The 20,702-nt window shown below is 47.4% G+C and overlaps 1 protein-coding gene across 3 annotated transcripts in view; it reads left to right on the top strand.

Moving 5' to 3' along the window:
* Rps6kc1 (ribosomal protein S6 kinase C1) overlaps positions 1–20,702 on the top strand; it is a 156,527-nt gene that overhangs the window by 62,371 nt on the left and 73,454 nt on the right. For all 3 annotated transcript variants that reach the window (XM_052737991.1, XM_052737992.1, XM_052737990.1), the window contains one exon: positions 7,158–7,273. In XM_052737991.1, coding sequence (XP_052593951.1) covers positions 7,158–7,273 — 116 coding nt within the window. The remainder of the gene's footprint in view (positions 1–7,157; positions 7,274–20,702) is intronic.

Below are 20,702 nucleotides of genomic sequence, written 5' to 3'. Positions count from 1 at the left end.
GAGGGGGAGACTGCCTGGAGCCGCTGCCAGGACAAGGAAGATGTAAGGTACCAGTAAGCCACGAGCCACGTGGCAAAGTGTAGATTAATAGAAATGGGCTAAATATAAGAGTAAGAGCTAGACAATGATAGGCCTGAGCTAATGGCCAAACAGTTTAAATAATATAAAAGTTGGTGTGTTTGTTTTATAAGTGGGCTATGGGACTGCCAGGGCTTGGCGGGACCTGGAGAGAAAACTCTCCAGCTACGTGTGACCAAGCATTTGTGCATTCATTCAGTGGACTGATGACACAAGACGTAAGACCCCTTCCTTAGCTCCTGAACTGCACATGTGCAGTCATGCAGCTGGAGGAGTGGCAGAATCCTAACACTGGCTCTGGGTTTTTATAATAAGACCATTTAAGCTTCGAGCTGCAGAAACAGTTGTTGGGGTTGGTTCTTCTGTGGACTGCCACTTCTGTTAGGATGACAAAAGAAGGAGCAGAGGGCTTTCTGGAAGTTAGGGATCTTCCCATATTTACTAGAAAGTCAGATAATTGTTTATATGATTTTCATCCTAACTTTTCTTGTATTTTAGCCCATATTCTAAAGCACAACAATCTTTTTGCATATTAGCTGATGAGTTAATTAATTCTGTGTGTGTGGGTGAGTGGGTGCTCTGGTGGAGGCCAGAGAGCGCCTTGCTGGAGTTGGTTCTCTCCTTCCACCCTGGGAGTCTCAGGGGTCAACTCAGGTCATCAGACTTGGTGGCAAGTTGTCCTACCAGCTGGCCCTTTTAAGTCGTCACTCTTTGTTTCGTTTTCTGTCAAGTCACCTGTTAGCTGCCTGTCTTACTTGGTCTGTCTCTGCCTCTCTTCCTGTGCTGTAGATGTCAAACTCCTAATTCTCCTGCCTCAGTCTCCTGATTGCTAGGACCAGAGGCATGTGCCACATGCTTGGCAAATTAGTTCATTTTAATGTTTCTCCCAATACTTTAAAAAGCCCCATTTGACTTGAGAACGTAAGAACATTAGAAATTTAGGAGTTGCCAGAGTTTCTTATCAGAGGTGGGGATATAGCTCAGTGGTGGAGCCTTGTGTAACACGTGTGTGACACACTAATGATCCTTTTCAGTGCTGGGGCCTTGTGTAGCATGTGTGTGACACACTCAAGGTCCTGCTCAGGGCTGGGACCTTGTGTAGTATGTGTGTGACACACTCAAGGTTCTGCTCAGTGCTGGGGCCTTGTGTAGCATGTGTGTGACACACTCAAGGTTCTGCTCAGTGCTGGGGCCTTGTGTAGCATGTGTGTGACACACTCAAGGTCCTGCTCAGTGATGGGGCCTTGTGTAGCATGTGTGTGACACACTCAAGGTCCTGCTTATTGCTGGGGCTTTGGGTAGAACGTGTATGACACACTCAAGGTCTTAATCTTAGCACCGAAACACATTTGTAGAGCAGACCCAGCAGAAGAGCCAGCTGTTAGTGAGGTGTGTGCAGTGGCGTGGCGCATGCTGTCATGTTAGCATTCAGAAGGAAGGTCCCAGCACTCAGGAGCTGAGACATGAGGCCAGGCTGGCTTACACAGCAAGACTGCCTCTGTTTTAAAAACCAAACAAACAAAACAAGAGCTGGCTGTGGTGGTGCACACTTGTAGTGCCAGTGCTTGGGAGGAAGATCGGGGCCATAGTGGTCTTTGAGATCATATTCCAAAACCAAACCAATAAAACAACATAACCCAGTTGGCCTCTTGAACACCCACCCACCCTGTTTCTTGAGTGCAGGAATTTTTTTTTTATATAATTTAATTTGATTTTACATATCAGCCACGGATTCCCCTTCCCCTACCCCTCTGCCCTCCCTCCAGCCCACCCCCCATTCCCATCTCCTCCAGGGCAAGGACTCCTCTGGGGATTCAGCTCAGCCTGGTAGATTCAGTTGAGGCAGGTCCAGTCCCCTCCTCCCTTCACCCAGACTGAGCAAAGTGTCCCAGCATAGGCCCCAGGTTCCAAACAGCCAGCTCATGCACTAAGGACAGGTCCCGGTCCCACTGCCTGGGGGCCTCCCAAACAGTTCAAGCTAATCGACTGTCTCACTTATCCAGAGGGCCTGGTCCAGTTGGGGGCTCCTCAGCTATTGGTTCATAGTTCATGTGTTTCCTCTAGTTTGGCTATTTGTCCCTGTGCTTTTTCCAATCATGGTCTCAACAATTCTCACTCATAAAAGTGCTCGCCTTATATTTAAGGCAACTTTTATAGTGCGGTTCGTACATCGGTTCGTGTTGAGTGCTGGAATTAAAGGTGTGCGCTACCACACGGCCAGTAATGACGTTTTGAAAGAAAGAAATGAAAGTCTTTTGATTATTCCCTTTTAAAATTGCAAAATAAAGAAAAGACACAGAGTGGAAAGAAATAGTTGAGTCTTGGAGTGGCTCTGCAGGTGGCAGCAGCACAGGACCTGCTGGTGCTGCCTTTCTGCGCCCACAGGAGCCTGGGAAACCGGTGACTGTCAGGGCAAGTGTCAGTGGAGGCCATGAGCATTGTTGGAACTTTTGCTTTAACTGTTCTTGGTGACTTTTTCGCTTCTGGGGTTACCTCACAGCTGGTTTTCAGAACAACATGGTAGGGAGTTGACTCAGTACAATACAAAGCAGATTCCCCGTCTGACCGGCTCTTGTTACACTGAGTGCTGATGGCTTCACCTCCTGCAAGACATGCAGATGCATAAATCATCCCTCTCTCAAGGCTGCCTTTTGTTTTCAGAACACTTAACACAGGGCAGAAATGGTAGGCTATACCTGAGAAGAACAAAGCATCATTAAATATAGTCAATCATCACTTAAAAACTGTAGCCACCAAGGCCATCTCAAACAGGAGCATTCTTTTATGTGACCCAGTTGCAAAACAAAAACAAAAACAAAAGAAAAAGTGAAGAAAAAGCAACAAATAAAACTCACTGCAGTACATAGATCAGCCTGACGTCCTTGCCAAAGTAATATAGCCCAGGGAAGCATGAGGCCTCTGTGTGGGCCCTGTTGGGGCAGAGAAGGGGAACTCAACTGTAGGGTATGCTCAGGATTGTCTAGTGTGGGGATTGAGTTCTGTGCATATGGTGAAAATCTGGCTAAAACACCCCTGCAGGCTCTGGAAACTGCTGGTGAGGCATACACTACAGACACCTGTCTTCTGAGAAGGCCTAGCCATCCAGTTCTGCGTCCAGCGGCGAGGGTGGATAAAGGAGAGTGTCGAGGAAGAGCTGCTTGTGATGCGGGTTCTAAAACTGGGTTTTATTCCCTGCCTGACTTAGAACATGCCCTTTGCTCTTTGGTAGATAAGTGAGAAAAGACTCCTTGATTTCCAAGTAAATTCTGGGGTAACCAAGATGTGTGAAAGATGTTTTCTCTCCTGCAGGGAACCATTTTTCTCATATTGATATGGTTATGACATTTTTTTCTTTCCAGAGTTACATCAAAATGTAGATTTTCTTTCTTTCCCTTTTTTTTGTTGAATATTGTAGCTTTTGAACTAGGTTGTTTCATATTCCTCCGGTGTCCTTTCACAGTGAGGATGTAGCTGTGCGCTCCGTGTTCCCTGCATTTGTCTGTTACCTGGGCATCCTCGGACTCCACCCTCTGCTCCTGTGCACCTTCTCATGGTGTTTCTCTCCTTCTTTGTTGACCACTTACTGTGCTTGTCCATGCCTTGTTTTTTCTTCTTCTTGTTCTACTCAAACTGGACAATCAATTTCAAGGTCTCTTCCTTTCCCACCTGTGCCACATACTATAGAGGGACAGCTTGGCTCAGAGTTTCAGAGGTTATAGTCAAGGTCAGCTGGACCCATTGCTTTGTGCCTGAGGCTGGAAGGAAGATGACTCGGGAGCACTGGTGGAGCTGCTCACCTCACATCAGCTAGGGCAGAGAGGGACCTGGGACAGGAAGAGCCCCAAGAACACCAGTGACCTGCTTTCTTCACTTAGCCCCTATTTCTGAAAGTTTCTGTCACCCTGAACAGTGCAGTCACATGATGACTGTGGGTCTGGACACTGGTGAGGTCAGAACTGCAGGAGCGAGCATCCCTCAGTGGCTGTACCCAGGAGCGAGCCATCCCTCAGTGGCTGCACCCAGTAGCTGTGGCCAAGCTCCAGCACTTCGGCCTTTGGAACATACCTCACCCCCAAATTGGAGCAGGATTGGCTTAGGTGTAGAACCTGACATTACCTCTGTAACTGAGAAAAACGTTTCTCATCCTGAGCTTTTGTTTTTAGTTATAAAGGAGAAGAAATAACTTGTAAGTAGAGGGTGGTTCAGTGATGGGCCCAGTGATCATGGCTTCTTGCATAATTTCGTATTCCTATAGTTTAGCATACAGAGAACGTGTCTTATGTAAAACATCAGAGTTGATGTCCAGAGAAATGCAATTTTCAATTTTTCCTTTTATATTTACCTCCACTTTTATGCAACACTAGAACTTTTTGACTGGACAGTGATTGCATTGTTATGGTCCCCCAGAAGCCCTCTAAATTCAACAGGCTGTTTATATGACTGTGAGAGGGGTTTTGTTAACTGGCTTATGCCATCAGAGTCTGAGTAGACACAATGGCTGGCTTCAGGCTGGAGAGCCTGGGAAACCAGCAGCTGCTCAGTAAGCTGGATGCTTGGGACAAGAGGGACCAGTGACTGCCTAGAAGCTCCTGAGCAAGTTGCTGGGAGTCCATCTTGAGGCAGGAGGATCTAGAGGCTGGTGTTCATGGGCAGGTAAGTGAGAACGCCCCTGCTTAGGAAGGACAGAGCTGTGCAAGCAAGCTCCCTTCTGCTTTCAATTCCCTACCCCCCAAGCCTATTCAGGGTGGCTCTCCCCACCTCAGCTCCCTGCCCCACATGTCAGTCATTTCTGGAAACACCTTCACAGATATCCAGAAATCTGCTTATCAGTTTTCTGGGTATTTAAAAAGTCAACCCAGTCAGTTTGACAGCTAGGGTTAACCGTCAGTCTTGGATAGTGGGAGTCCTTCTTTGAATGCCACAGCCCAGTGAAAATTCTTGCTCCATCTGAGCCATTATTTTTTACTCAGTTAAGATCTGTCTGAAGCCACGTTGTGAACCACTGATGACTTGGAGCTGTGCTGGAGAGCTGCAGCTTTGTCTTTGTGTTCTGGTCCAGCCCATAGGCATTGGGTGGCAGCTGTCTGCGGGGGCTGGTCTTCATCTGTGGCTGCTGTCTGTCAGTCACCGTGGCCTTTGAAGGGGCCGAGTGGAGGAATCACAGGATCTGTTTGTGGAAGGCACATTCTGAAGCCCTCCCAGCATTTCTCCCATGCTTGTAGTTTCCATGGAGTTGGCCCACCATCAGCAGCAGGGGTCCGTCGGTCTCAGCACTGGCTTCCAGTCCTTGTTTCTCTGTTACTATGGAGACTGCCTAGAAGGTGGCAGAAAAGCCACAAGTTTAAAAAAAAAAACAAAAAACCTAGTGATTCAATAACAAAATGTGATCGGAACTGTATATAGCTGTGCATTCCATAACTCAGTGTGAATTTCAAGTGAGTGTGTGAGACAAGCTTAATACTGTGAATAGAGCCAAGTTTGTAGCTTAACAAATGGGGTGGAGCCCAGGTGGACCAAAATGCCAAACAGAGGTTTAAGTTGGAGCTTGCTGAATATTATTAGCTAGAATGTGAAGAGCAAGTGGGTGGTGGTCATCACAGTCCCAAACTGTGAACCCAGCCACGGCCTTGGACACAGAACTGGAGAGCAGCATCGTTAGTGTGCGATACCATCTCTAAAGCATGCGACAGTTATTATGTGATTTTTTTTTTTTAAATTTTGGTGTATATGGGATGTGTATGGTGTGGTATGGTGTGGTGGTGGTGGTGGTGGTGGTGGTGGAGGTGGTGGTGGTGGTGGTGGTGTGTGCACCTGGTGCTCAAGGAACATTTTAGAAGAGGGGGCACAAAGATTCAGCCGGAGGACCAGGAATTCTACTGTGAGATAGTGTCTTTGTATACGACGGGGAGCGGCACCTCTGAAACCTCACAATGTGGTCATCTAACAAGACCTGCACAGTGACAGCGCCAGTTGCCATTCCAGAGTGGATGAGGGAAGTCCCCACCCTAGATGACTGCTGAGAGAGGGAGATCAGTCCTAAATAGTCAGCACTGCACACACACACACACACACACACACACGCACGCACGCACGCACGCACACACGCACGCACGTGCACACACACGCACACACGCACATGCACACGTACGCACGCACGCACACACACGCGCATGCACACACACGCACGCACGCAGCGCACGCACGCGCACACACACGCACACGTGCACGCACACACACACACGCACACACACACGCACGCACGCACACACGCACGCACACACATACGCACACACACACAGACACACACGCACACACACACAGACACACACGCACACACGCACACACACACACACACACACACAAAGCCACACATGGTCTTTGGGGGACTGTTAGGTCTCACTTATCCATCTTTGATTGAAATGGTGCTTCTTAGTCCCACACATCATCCCACTCTGGAGAGGAAGGAGCCCAACACTCAAAAAAAAGCTCTCTTGAAGTCTTGGGAATCTGGAGGTTGTTTTTAGGAAACAGACCCAGATTTATTAAATGACCTAACCCTATAGTGTCAGGATCTCAGGCATGTTCCTGCTTTCCTGTGTAAGATGAGTGACAACTGGTTGCTAATGAAACAACCATGAAGTTTACACAACTCAGCGAGTGTAATTTTAATTCGGAATTACCCGAAGTGGTTTTATTCTCGGGTTGGATGTTGGTGCATCCTGCAGTCTGTCAGTCCCATGTCACTGCTCACTGAACAGGCACTATGTCTGCTCCTAGTTTTGAGTCAGAAATTCATTACTACCTGAGCTGGGGCTCACCTCACCCTCCGCACTTTACACAGTTTCATATATCCCTGCCTCTCCCTAACATGCTGAGTTTCTGTGTACACTCAGATAGCAGCCGGTCAGCTTGGGCAAAGGAGGCCTGGAGGGGTCAGGTTGAAATGATTTCCAAGTTTGACTGCACAGTTACAGATGTGAAGAAGCAGTAGACTGGGTAAAAAGAAATACATTGCTGTATGGGTCAGACAAATGCCTGGTTCCCTCTCACAAGGCCAGACATCTGCTTTGTCCTCTCAGGAGAGTCGAGCCCCACGCGCCGGGAGGCTGTGAAGAGAAGGACAGCAGAGTACCTCATGCGTGCGGAGAGTATCTCCAGCCTCAGGGCCACGCCTCAACTAGACTCTGGACTGCAGGTATGCTGGGGGCCTTCTTTTTATGTCCTTAGCCTGCCCTCCCTCCCTCCCTTCCTCCCTCCCTCCCTCCCTCCCTCCCTCCTTCCCTCCCTCCCTCCTTCCCTCCCTTCCTCCTTCCCTCCTTCCCTTCCTTTCTTGCTTTCAGCTTTATTTATAACTAGAATATTTGAGAATTTTGGTCTTCAGAATTTTTCTGTAATTTTCTTTCTTCTTTGGAGGGAGGGGGTGGGTGGTTTCAAAACAGGGTTTCTCTGTGTAGTTTTGGAGCCTGTCCTGGATCTTGGTCTGTAGACCAGGCTGGCCTTGAACTCACAGAGATCCGCCTGACTCTGCCTCCTGAGTGGTGGGATTAAAAGCGTGGGCCACCACCGCCTGGCTGTAATTTTCTTAAGTTGTTGTCAGAAGGGAAGCCACAAGAGGGGAGTAAGAGGGCCTGCTTCTCCCCCACAGCCTCCCACACCTTGTCTCTGCCCTGGGTGGATAAGGACATGAGTTTAAGGAAGGAAGATTGATTCTGGCTCATGGTGTGAGCAGCTTTCTAGGTGGTCATGGCAGGGAGGTGTGGAGGCAGGAGCAGCTCAGAGCTTTCTCATTTCTAAGTGGAGCAGGAAGCACAGGGGTGAGTGTGGCCTCTGTGACCTTGCTTCTTTTCCGCTTTTTATTCTGTTCTGGACCTGAGCCCATGGTGTGTTGCTGCCCACTTCAGGGAGGGCCTTTCCTCCTCAGTTAATCTTCTCTGGGAACATCCTACAGACATGCCCAGCAGTGTGTCTCCTGGGTGATTCCATGTGAGACTGACAGTGCCGATAAAAACCGTCCTAATCTCACCATCTGTAAGATGCCATGGCTTATTATCCACGGCCCTGCTCTTGAGCGTTGGAAGCCACAGTTCCTGTGCATTCCTAGCTTCTGAAGCCAGTTTCTGTGCATCCCGGCTTCTGAGGCCACAGTTCCTGTACATCCTGGCTTCTGAGGCCATAGTTCCTGTGCATCCTGGCTTCTGAGGCCATAGTTTCTGTGCATCCTGGCTTCTGAGGCCACAGTTCTTGTGCACGCCTGTGCAGCTTTATCAGTCATGTTGAAACTGTTCTGGGGAAAATCCTATAAGGATTTGCTGGAGACCGCCTGTAGCTGCTGAGGCACAATGATGTAGGGATGTTGTAAGCTATTTGGGACTACCTCAATCCTGTTTGCATGGCATAAGTTTTAGAAACATTCTTGTTTATTGCTTTGATGTCAGGTCTACTTGGGTTTGGCCAGTTTCTGGAAGTAGCTTTTTTTGTTTTAAATTCTTACTAAGGTTTTCTGAAAATGGGAGAAAGTGTTTAGTTTATTTCCTTAATTGATCCAAGAGGCAGGTAGTCTCGGTATATTCTGTGACTTGAAGCCATGAAAGAGACAACAAAATTCTTTAAAAGTTGCAATTTTTAGTGTGCTAGTGTGTGTGTGTGTGTACACACACGTGTGTGCACCCATAGAGTGGGAGTAAGTTTTCCCGGTGTTGGTCCAAGGGATTAGGTTCAGGTTGTAGGCTTGGTGACAAGGTGCTTTCCCACTGAGCTATCCCACTGGCTGTGCACATGGTTTGGCAGAGACACTTCCTAGTGTCTATTTCTGAATCTGGAAAATGAGGGTGAGCATGCTCCTTTGCTGGGCAGTTACTATGACTGTTGATAATTACGAGCGCAGAGCTTCTGTCCCCCACAGAGCAAGTGTCTTCCTTCTCCATTTTGCTCTGGAAACACTGTTGGAAACATCAGATGACATACGTGCTGTACTGAATCCATCCTGGATGGCTGTAGTGTCTTAAGAATGCCCCCAGTATCATTTTAAATGGTACCTATGCTGCCTTCTGCTCCTCCTGTGCGTCCCTGGTCAGGATCCTACCGGCTTTCCATGGAGTCACAATTTCTTTTTGTAAGATTTACTTTATTAGCCCATACTGCCTGTAGTGGTTTATGACATTCGGAACAAGCATATGACATACTTGGAGTCATAGCAAATAAACACAAGGCCTCTTTGGAACTCCTGATTGGAGATTCAGCCATTCTGTAGGTGAGTCAGAACCTCACTTGAAGCATAACTTGTAGTGACACTAAGCTGAGGTCTAAAGAGGAAAGCTGATTTGACGAGGCTGCTCATTTGCTAAATGTCCTTTAAGACTGGGTGTGTAGCATCCCTCCAGACACAGAGCACAACATAGCTGCTCTTCTTGCAAACCTTACAGCATGACTGAGCACAGCTCTGTAGCTCAGGAGAGCAAGCTTAGAGAGACCGTGCAGAGCTGACAGTAGTGGAGGGTTGCTCCCAAGGCTAGAGGGGGTGACCACTGGTTCTGAGCTGACAGGGAATTTGTGTTTGTTTCTGGAAGAAGGCAGCTGGAGGAGAGTAGACATGGTGTCTTTCTTATAGCAAACGTTTGTTTTCCATTTTCCATTTGTGTTTTCTGTGAGGCCTGTCTCTACACTGCTCACGAGCAGGCTTGGCTGTTTTCTTGAGATTAGCTTGGTGAGCCATTGTCTCTTTCCTTGAACTGTCTTGGAGTCTGAATTTCAGTCAACAAGATGAGGATAGGTGTGAGTGACTCGGCCCTTTTTCTTAGATGCTGTGCAAAGCAGACGTGACTTCTCTGGTGAATCCCCACGCAAACATCTCTCTGTAGCTGTTTCAGTAGCCAGAGGAATCCTCTGGGGGCTTGCACAGCGCTGCTCTTCATCCCCCTCTGGGGCAGTGGCTCCCTCTGCCCCGGCCTTTTCTTCGCTTTATTGAACGTTGGAGCTTTGGAACCTCTTAGGTGGTAAATGTAGGAAACCTAAATTTCCCATTATTTGTAGTCATATCCTTTGCAAACAAATGCTGGAAAAGAAGCCAGTAAGAACTTTCCCAGCTCTGCTTCATTCATCATACTTGAACGGCTCCAGGAAAATTGGAGAGGTAGGTTTATAATAGAGGTAGAATCTTGACTGTGGGAGACAGGCTGCTTTTATTTTTATTTTTCCAAATTATGAGAGATTTAAAATAGCATTTTTGTCTAAGAAAATTTAAAATCAATTAAATTTAGAAAAGGGACAATAAGTTATCTAAATAGAGGACATAAAACATGTAAATACCATTTTATCCTGCAGTTACTTGGGGTGAGTGAATGTCACCATGTACAGTGTTCTGAGGTCCTGCAGATTCTGAGCACGTGTGACACCGGCATTGATGCGGCACGTCTGTGTTTGCTGATGCTGTTGGCTGACGCACCAGGTGTCATTGGAAGATGTTGACACTCAGTGAGAGAGGTGGCAGCAGGCTTGGGACTCAGCAACAAGTGGCTGAATGCCGGGTGTACCAGCCACCTAAGGGAGAGTGGTTGAGCTCGCCATTTGCTCAGGAAATATTTGTAAAGCGAGAACTCTGTAGAAGAGCTTGTGTTCAGGGACTCCATGTGCTGGATATTGAAGTTCTGAGTTTGGATATTTATTTATTGATCAATTGGATATTTATTTCTTTATTTGAGGTAGGGTCTTGCTGCATCACCCCCGCTGGTCTCCTGCCCTCCCTGCTGTAGGGATTATAAGTACTCACCGCTGGCCTCAGCCAGAGTCTGCATTCTTGATACGTTTCTTTCCTTTTGTTACTTCTTTTCCCCAACACCAATGACTGCTGCTCAGGTGTTCTGAGTGGGGCTGGTGAACCAGCATCAGCAGCCCCTTCAGGGAGCTGTGGGAAGTACAGAGTCCTGGGTGCCCTCCTGCATCTGATGTTTCACTTTGATGGGTCCTCAAACGATGTGCATAAACACTGTGGTTTGAGGAATGCTCACCTACAGGTGGGTGGAGGTTGTACAGTGAGAACACCGAATAAAAGTTGTCGGTAGATCAACCGACAACTTACCGCCACAGAGAACTCTAAGGAGCAGCCAGGCGGTCTTCACTTAGCCTTTTAGAGAACAGAAATGGCAACCAGGTTTGAACTGTGTGCTGACTACAGGTACCAGCTGTGGAGAGCACTGCAGGGCGCTCGGCGTCCCAGCTGCCTAGGCTGTGGCCAGTCGAGCAGCGTGATCTTGCCATCTGGGTTGGGTCATCAGTCCTTGTCCCGCCTCTCTTGTCTGTGTTTAGTCCTGGTGTAGATGGCCTAACCATTCTTTCTTGGTCCCTAGAGTGGCCCTTGCACATAAGAGACGCACTGGGGAGTCACCCTGCTCCTCCGACGCAGTGTGCTGCTGGGGCCGCTGTTGGTAATTGTCGCGTCCGCCTCGACCAGCAAGGAAGACGCAACACCAGGCTCTTCTCCAAGCAGTTTATTCAGGAACCTTGAACAATCTTCTGACCCCGGGGAAAGCCATCTTCTGACTCCGGGGAAAGCCAGCCCACGCCCTTTATAGCCACTGGGCAACCAACCCTGTAGTTCCACGTGGACAATGCCGATAGGGTCAGACATACGCAAGCAAGCCAGATTAGGTCCAGGTGCTCGGAAGCAAGCCAGATCCTAGCCTTAGCCAAATAAGGAGTTGTTTATCCCAGAGAACACCTGCCATCGGGAAGGCGGAAGCCAGATGCCGGCGCCATCTTTGAGGCGCGGCCGTGCACGGCTCTCTACAGTTCCCCCTTTATTGTTTTAAGCAGCAGGCAAGAGCAGAGGTCTAATCTCTGCCAAAATACAACTTGGACATTGTACTGGTGTTAGTCCAGGTGTCATCCACCCAGAGAACACTTGACCTGTCCGATACCCTTTTTTGCAGAGGTGGGAATTAGGGTATCAACCCACATGCGATTAGACTTGTTCTTCTTGGGTTTTGCAATACATCTAGACCCAAGTGCAGTGCACTAGCCTCGCATCCTGCGCGATCAAGCTTTTAATGCGGCCAGCCAGGCCTGGGGAGACTGTCCAGCCTCTATGGCTGTAAAGGCTTGGATAATCATGGCTGCATTGCGCTGCTGAGAAACCCTTAAACGAACAATGCACCACAGGCACATCAGGGAGACAAGTACCAGTAGGCCTGCCAGGGCACCTAATCCCGCCCACTCCTTTTAAAAAGGTGATAGAATTTCGCAGCCAAGACATCATTTCCGCAGCGGAGGCCAGGTGCACACGGGTGGAGTTGACCACAATGATCTCATTGCGCAGGATCTGGGTCAGGTTATCAAACTCCACCGACCAGGTTCTGCTCGTGAGTCGATCCTCAGCTGCTCCCGCTGGTATGCTTGCCAGAATCAGGGCTATCGGGATCAGGCACATCAGCTTCCGGGGTGTCATCACGTCTCTCCGTCTGAGGGGCCTGTCGCACCAATTGTTCAGGTACCCAGATAGGGTCTAGCCGTTCCTGTGGGAAAACACAAACAGAACCTCCCGCCCATGTCAGCACGGGATCGGGGCCATGCCAGCTACCCGTGAGGATATCTTTCCACTTCACCATGCCCTTCACAGGGCTGTGTGGATTATGATGCCTATCTGCTGATGAACTTCCCGAGGCATCCAAATTCAAAAAATTTAAGGTGAATAATGCCAGAGAGAGTCTTTCTCTTGGGGTTCGGTCACAGTCTATTCCCCCTTTTTGTTTTTGAAGAATTTCTTTAAGGGACCGATGCGCACGCTCCACAATGCCTTGGCCTTGAGGATTATAAGGGAGACCATGTGTTAACTGCACATCCATGCACTGACAGAAGGAATTAAATTTCTGTCCTGTGTACGCCGGCCCATTATCAGTCTTTAATTGCTGAGGTTTTCCCCATGCTGCCCAGGCTTCCAGACAGTGGGAAATGACATTCAATGCTTTCTCCCCAGTCATAGGTGAGGCATGTATAATCCCTGAACAAGTATCCACAGAGACATGCACGTATTTGAGGCGCCCAAAGTCAGGGATATGTGTAGCATCCATTTGTCAAACTTTTAAGGGACATAAACCACGGGGGTTAATTCCCAAATTAGGGGGATGATGAAAAATAACACATTGAGGACAATCCATGACTACTTGGCGCGCATCCGCATGGGAAAGGGAAAATTTAGTCTGCAACGTGCGTGCATTCACATGGAATTCTTTATGAAAATCAGAGGCTCGCTGTATAGCTGAAGCCATAAACATCCACACTTGTCAGGTACACTGATCTACTATGTCATTGCCTTTAGCTAAAGGACCAGGCAATCTTGTATGAGCACGTATGTGCTGAATGAAGAATGGATGTTTACGTAGCCAAATCAAACTTTGTAATTGCTGAAATAAGGAGCTCACAGAACTAGAGGATTTAATCAGTCCTGCACATTCAAGATATTTCAAAGCATTAACAACGTAGCAGGAATCTGATATCAAATTAAAAGGAAAAGGGCAAGCTCTAAAAACTTCTAAAACAATTTGCAGCTCCACCTGTTGCGGTGTCCCTGGGGAAAATTGATGTATGACCGGTGTCCCATTATCCACCATATATGCTCCAGCACCAGTTTTAGAACCATTTGTAAAAATAATGCTTGCTCCCACAGTGGGTTGAGCGGCAGTCACTTTGGGAAACACCACCGGATGTTCCTTGAAAAAGGTTAACAAGGGATGTTTAGGGAAATGACAATCAATGGACCCTGAAAATGAACAACGTGATATGGCCCATGCATCTATTGTGGCAGTTAATATTCTAATTTGATTGCTATCATATGACATAATGAGTTCTTTGGGTGACACTCCAAAATGTTGCACACATAATAAGATTCCTTCTTGGGCAAGCTCTGCCACAGCAGTGGGATAATGCTGTATAGTTTGTGCAGGCGACAACTTTGGGTGAATCCACAACAGAGGTCCATCTTGCCATAAAATCCCTGTAGGCTGTAAAAGGGTAGGCAATATGCATAAGCTAATCTTGTGTGGACTCTGTACTCTCGTAAGGAACGCCTTTTGTAGTCTATCTTCTACCTTTTGCAATGCATCCCTAGCCTCTTGAGTTAATACTCTTGGTGAATCCAAGGCCGGATCTCCATTTAAGATATCAAAAAGAGGCTTCAAATCATAGTTGGACATGTGCAAACTCCCTCGGACCCAATTTATGTCTCCCAATAACTTTTGGAAATCATTAAGAGTACGAAGATGATCCTTCCTCAGCTCTACCTTTTGTGGGACAACCTGATTAAAGGTTATTATATTAGAGCCTAAATAATGAGCGATCCCATTCTTCTGAACCTTTTCTGGGGTAATGCAAAGACCTTTCTTTCTTAATGCTTCATCCAAGCAGGAATAAGCTTCCTCTAATATTCCTTCATCTTTTGCGGCAAGGAGGATATCATCCATGTAATGGACACATCTTACTATGGGAAAACGCTGCCGCATGGGCGCCAGAGCTGCAGCCACATAGATCTGACACATGGTGGGGCTGTTAGCCATGCCTTGAGGCAAGACCACCCACTCATATCTCTTATCAGGTTCCTCATGATTGATGGAAGGGAGAGTAAAGGCGAATCTGGCACTATCATCTTGAAATAAGGGAATGGAAAAGAAACAATCCTTTATATCCATGGCAATAATATGCCAGGAGGCTGGCAGAGCCGATAGAAGCGGCAGCCTTCGCTGCACTGGACCCATGACCTGCATCTGATTATTAATAGCCCTAAGGTCATGTAACAATCGCCACTTTCCAGATTTTTTTCTAATGACAAATATAGGTGTATTCCAAGGGGACACAGAGGGTCGTATATGTCCAGCCTCAAGCTGTTCTTTTACTAGCTCTTCTGCCGCTGATAACTTTTCAGAGGAAAGTAGCCACTGAGGTACCCATACCGGGTCCTCTGTTTTCCAGGAAATGGGAATTCCTTCCTCAGTGGCCCCTATGAAAAACCCAATCCCTGCCTAGGTGGTCTACTCTGTGCCTGAACTGGATCTTTTCTGCCTTGGAGAAACTTCCCCAAACCAAACCTAGGATGACAGCCCATCTTCATCATAATTTCCTGAGACTCCTTAGAATATTTGTTACTCAATTTGAATCCCATAGATTGCATAAGATCCCTTCCCCAAAGGGACACTGGAAACTTGAGGACGTAGGGTTGCATAACACCCGAATGGCCCCCTTCACCCTGCCACTGTAATTGTCCTGTACTAATATCTGGTGAATTGGTATATCCTAGCCCTTGTAGAGTTTGAGAGGAGACTTGCACTGGCCACCCACGGGGCCAGTCTTTACGGGCAATGATGCTCCAATCTGCACCAGTGTCCAGGAGTCCCGTTATCTTGGTACCATTAATAGTTAATTGCAAGGTGGGTCTTTGATCTAAATCAAGGGACAGAAAAGTTAAATCTGTCCCCGTGGATCCGAAGCCTTTATTTCCTGTTTCGATCAGCGGCTGGTTAGGACTCATGTAAACTGGGTAATAAAACTAGTTGTGCAATCCTATCACGTGGTGAAATGGCAGTAATTCCTTTTGGAGACTCAACCATAATTTTCACGATCCCATTATAATCAGGATCAATCACTCCTGGGTGTACTTTAAGACCTCTTATGGTGGTGGAGGATCTTCCTATCAATAAACCCACCGTGCCCGGCTTCAAAGGGCCTTTAAAATCAGACTCCACTAATTGTACTCCCATCTTCGGAGTCAGTACGAGTCTGGTGGTGGCACGGAGGTCCAACCCTGCTGAGCCTGTAGTGGCTCTCCGCGGTTCCTTGGATGACGGAGGGTTGGCCACTGCTCCAGGTTCCCACTGCCCCATATATTTGCGGGCCCTGAGGCCGAGGGCCCCGCTGTCCGTTTTTTGAAAGATTGCCTGTTGTTATAGGCTGACCATTTATGTCCTTGACTGACCTACACTCATTCGCCCAATGCTTCCCCTTTTTACACCTAGGACAAAGTCCAGGCTGTGTAGGGCGTTGGCTCCTCCCTATTCCTTGGTTACCTTCTCCTTGAGGGCAGCTACGTTTGAGATGACCCATTTTTCCACACCGAAAACCTGCCCCAGTTTTCCCTTCTTTCTTGTTACTAAGTTGCATAACTGCAGCCGCAAGGCCTGCATTAGTTAGAGGTCCCCCTAATTCTCTGCACACTTTCATCCATACTTCTAGACCTTTGTTCTTATAAGGGGTGATCGCAGCCCTGCATTCTTTGGTACATTGTTCATAAACTAGCTGCTTTATAAGCGGCATCGCGGCATCTGGGTCCCCAAAGATTCTGCCTGCAGCCTCGACCATGCGGACCACAAAATCTGAAAAAGATTCCATAGGTCCCTGAAGGATCTTAGTAAGGTTGCCGCTCACTTCCCCTTTATTAGGTAGGGACTTCCATGCCCTTGTTGCTAGTTGATTTATCTGGTCATAAACCTGCTGTGGATATCCATTTTGTTGATTGGCAAATCGGCCTTGTCTCAGCAGCATGTCTACATCCCAAGCTGCTTGACCTCCACCTGCAGCCCTGTTAATTGCAGCTTGTTCACTGGCAAATTCTATCAAAAGTGCCTTCTAGTCTAAATACTGCCCTGCGCTGAGACATGCTCAAGTAAGATTCATCCAATTGGATGGAGTCAGGCAAAATCTGTGCAGAGCCTCCACTTGAGCAACAGTATATGAGGCTGTGATGCCATAAGTCCGGACAGATTCCGCTAGAGACTTGATGACCTTAAAATCCAAAGGTTCATGGTATCTCTGTTGAGTCTGGGCATTGAGAAACACTGGGCAAGCTAGCTGCATTTCAGTTCTAACCTGTCTCCAAACCTCCGGGTTAAAAGAATTCCCCATAGAGACAACTCTAGACATGGAGGCAGATTCCAGATATGGTGGAGGAGCTGAGGGAGCGGCTCCACACTCAGACTCGCATCCTTTAATTCTTTCTCTTTCTCCTTTATTTCTACCCCTTTTCTTTCTTATTCTCACGCTCTGCAAGGTGTCACATGATGACTCTACATCATCAGAATCAGGGGAAGAGATAGGGGACTCGGAACGCTCTAGGTCCGAAAGGTCAGGATATAACCTTGTTTTTTCTTCCCCCTTTTTTGTTTTACTTCTGGTAGACGCTGCTTTAGCAGACATGGCCTTTTCTGATCTTTCCTCCTGCAACATTTCTAAGGCTGCCTGCCCATTCTCTACCGCATCGCTGAAGCGCTGGTCTTCGAGACACCCTCTCACTAATTTCCAAACTGGTCTAACCCCATGTTTAAGCATCCCTTGTTCTGCAGCAAAGTCTAGATCACGGCCCAACTTTTCCCAGGAAGCTACCGTGAGGCTTCCGGAAACTGCAAACCAGGGTGCCACGACATCACATTCCTCTAGAAATCTTTCTAAAGTACTCTTCTTAATCTCTAATTTCTTTGAAAGGAGCAGTTTGTTAAGAGCCAGAAAAATTGGGTGCGAAGAAGTTGCGCCCATGATACTAGCAGCACTTTTGCCTTCACCTGCTTTCACTTTCTTTAATTTTCCCATCCGCTTTTGTCTCGGTTCCACTCTAACTTTCCCGTCCGCTTTTGTCGCGGCTCTACTTAATTTTCCCGCTATTGTCTCGGGTCCCCACCTTACCTGGGGACTTACCAGTGCACTGCCCTGACTGCGAAGAGTTCTGAGCCTTAAAGGTTCCCCCTATGGGCCACCACTTGTCGCGTCCGCCTCGACCAGCAAGGAAGACGCAACACCAGGCTCTTCTCCAAGCAGTTTATTCAGGAACCTTGAACAATCTTCTGACCCCAGGGAAAGCCATCTTCTGACTCCGGGGAAAGCCAGCCCACGCCCTTTATAGCCACTGGGCAACCAACCCTGTAGTTCCACGTGGACAATGCCGATAGGGTCAGACATACGCAAGCAAGCCAGATTAGGTCCAGGTGCTCGGAAGCAAGCCAGATCCTAGCCTTAGCCAAATAAGGAGTTGTTTATCCCAGAGAACACCTGCCATCGGGAAGGCGGAAGCTGGATGCCGGCGCCATCTTTGAGGCGCGGCTGTGCACGGCTCTCTACAGGTAATAGAGTTATTATTTCATTCATTGTGGGACAGGGCCACCTTCGTGGCAATCCTCCTGCATCAGCATCCTGAGTGGTACAATTACAGGCCTGCACTCCCTCCCCTGGGTACAATTACAGGTTACTCCTCTCTTCTGTTACTAGCTTTTGCCATCATAGATAGCTTGGCTGTGTTGCTTCCCAGTTTCCTCTGTTAGAGAGAGGAAAGAACCTGAGGTGTGGATTTGGTCTCTGCAGCCTCTTTCTAGTTTTAAAATTCCGTAGATTTATGTTTCCCTTTGCTGTCTGAAGACAGGAACAGATCTGTGGAGTTATACATAATTTAAATGCTATCACATAGAAGAAATAAAAGATTTTAAAGAATAATATGTTTATTTTTTGAGTATTTTGTTTGTCTGTACAATATATTTTGATAATGTTCATTCCTCACTTCTCCCAGATCCACTCCCCACTTTCCTTCCCTCTCCCTTCCAATTTTGTGTCCTCCTTTATGACCCACCAAGTCCAAGTGTACTGCCCATGTACTCATGGGCATGGGCAGTAATAGGGCATGGGAGACCTACCAGGGGCCACACCCTCAAAGAAAACTGGCTCTCGCTCCCACAGAAGCCAGCCATACAAGGTTTTTAAGTGATACCTTATTTGGTAATCCTTGTGTGCTCTGTCTCTGGCCCTAAGCTTGCAAAGTGGTTTAAAGAGTAAGGACAGGTTTTGTGTCTGTTGCCTTTGCTGTTGCCATCAGCACCCAGCTCTGTCTTACGGCTTCTCTCATGCACCGAACACCTGCTCTCCCCACTAGGAAGAGGACTGTGCACATGTTTCTTCTTGGTGTTCCAGTGCTGTGGAAACTGATGCTAAGTATGGACTTTTGTTTGCCTGTCCTCCACCTGGAATTCTTCCCTCACTCAAGCAGACCCTCCATGCCTCTTACTGATTTGTAGTGTCTTCATTAGGTTTTTAATTGCTGGAAAAGGATGGAAGGGTTTATTTTGGCTCATGGTTCTGGAGGTTTTAGTCTGTGGTCACTTGGCTCTGTTGTTGCTGGCCTATGGCAAAGCCTCGTCATGATCAAGGGTCTGTGGTAGACAGAGGTGTGGGAGGCAAGTCTCCAGTGACCCACCTTTCTCCACTTAGGTCCACTTCCTAGATCCCATTAACACAGCACCCTTTTAAAGCTACAAGCCCATAAGTGGATTCATTTATGACGTCAGAGCCCTCGAGACCCAGTCACCTCCCAGAGGACTCACTTCTGAATACTGCTGAGCTGGGACTGAGCCATCAACATAAGGGCATTGAGTGGCACCCACAGTAAAAACCCTAGCATTGTTATTCTGTTACCATGCATGGAGTGGGGCAGTAGAGATTTCTGTGGTTCGGGCTTTGCTGTTATAATACGTGAAGTCAACTGCGTTCTTTGGAAACTAAGAGATCAGTGAACAGTGACTGAGAAGTGTGAACAGAAGAGAGGGTGCCATGTTGGGCCTTTGGTGTATTAAACGCCAAATGTAATGGGTAAGATACTACTTTCCCTGATAATCTCTTTTGCTGAAATTACAGACAGGTCTTCCTTTCTCTTGGTAATGCAGCAGGGTGTGTGTGTGTGTGTGTGTGTGTGTGTGTGTGTGTGTGTGTGTGTGTGTGTGCATGTGTGCTTATCTGTGTGCTGTATAGTAGAATTGCCAGCAGCAGGGCAGGGGCCTGAGGTCTGTCTAGGATCCCACTGTCTCTCTTTGGATGGAAGCAATTCACCTTTCTGCTTCCCTTTATGTAGAGTAAAATGGGTATTATTAGAGCAACTTTTCCTGTGAGCACCACATTCCAAGTGGGGATGGGAGATAAAGATGAAGTAATACAATGTAAACCATGTAGAAGAGACTCTTCACAATAGTTACTACGTGTAACACTAATATCATGATATACATTTGTATGCATAAACACCCTCTTTAGATTTTAAGCTTTTAAAGAGTCATCTAGTTTCTTATATCTGCACTAGTTCCTAATGAAATGGGATATCAAATAACATTTGTTGAAACAGCTAAGAACTCCAAATCATAGGATTTAAAAAAGGTTATTATTATCTAGTACAATTGAGATACTTTCTCAAGTTAAAGTATCTCTAGAACAAAAGCCGGGGCTAAGGATGGCTCTGTTGGTAAAGCATGAGGACTTTGGACCCCAACGGCATGGCATTGCATGCTAGCACAGGAGAGGTGAGGACAAGGCGTCAGGATCCACGGAGCTTGCTGACCAGCCAGTGTAGCCATTCAGTGAGCTCCAGGTTCAGTGAGAGAATCCGCCTCCAACTGTAAGATAGAGAGTGACTGAAGAAGGCATCCAGTGTTGACCTCTGACCTCCACATGCATGTACATACACATGTACATACACACACACACACATACACACACACACACACACACACACACACACACACACACACACACACACGAAGCCTTAGCCAGATGTAGTACACACCTGTAATCCCAGCATGTGGGAGGTAGAGGCATGAAAATCCAGAGTTTGAGATCAGCTTTGG

The sequence above is a fragment of the Peromyscus californicus genome, unplaced genomic scaffold (genome assembly GCF_007827085.1).
Source record: "Peromyscus californicus insignis strain IS unplaced genomic scaffold, ASM782708v3 Scaffold_14__1_contigs__length_90479793_seg_2, whole genome shotgun sequence".
NCBI classification, from domain to species: domain Eukaryota; kingdom Metazoa; phylum Chordata; class Mammalia; order Rodentia; family Cricetidae; genus Peromyscus; species Peromyscus californicus.
The sequence above is the reverse complement of the archived record's forward strand: the minus strand, read 5'-3'. Positions and strand labels throughout refer to the sequence as shown.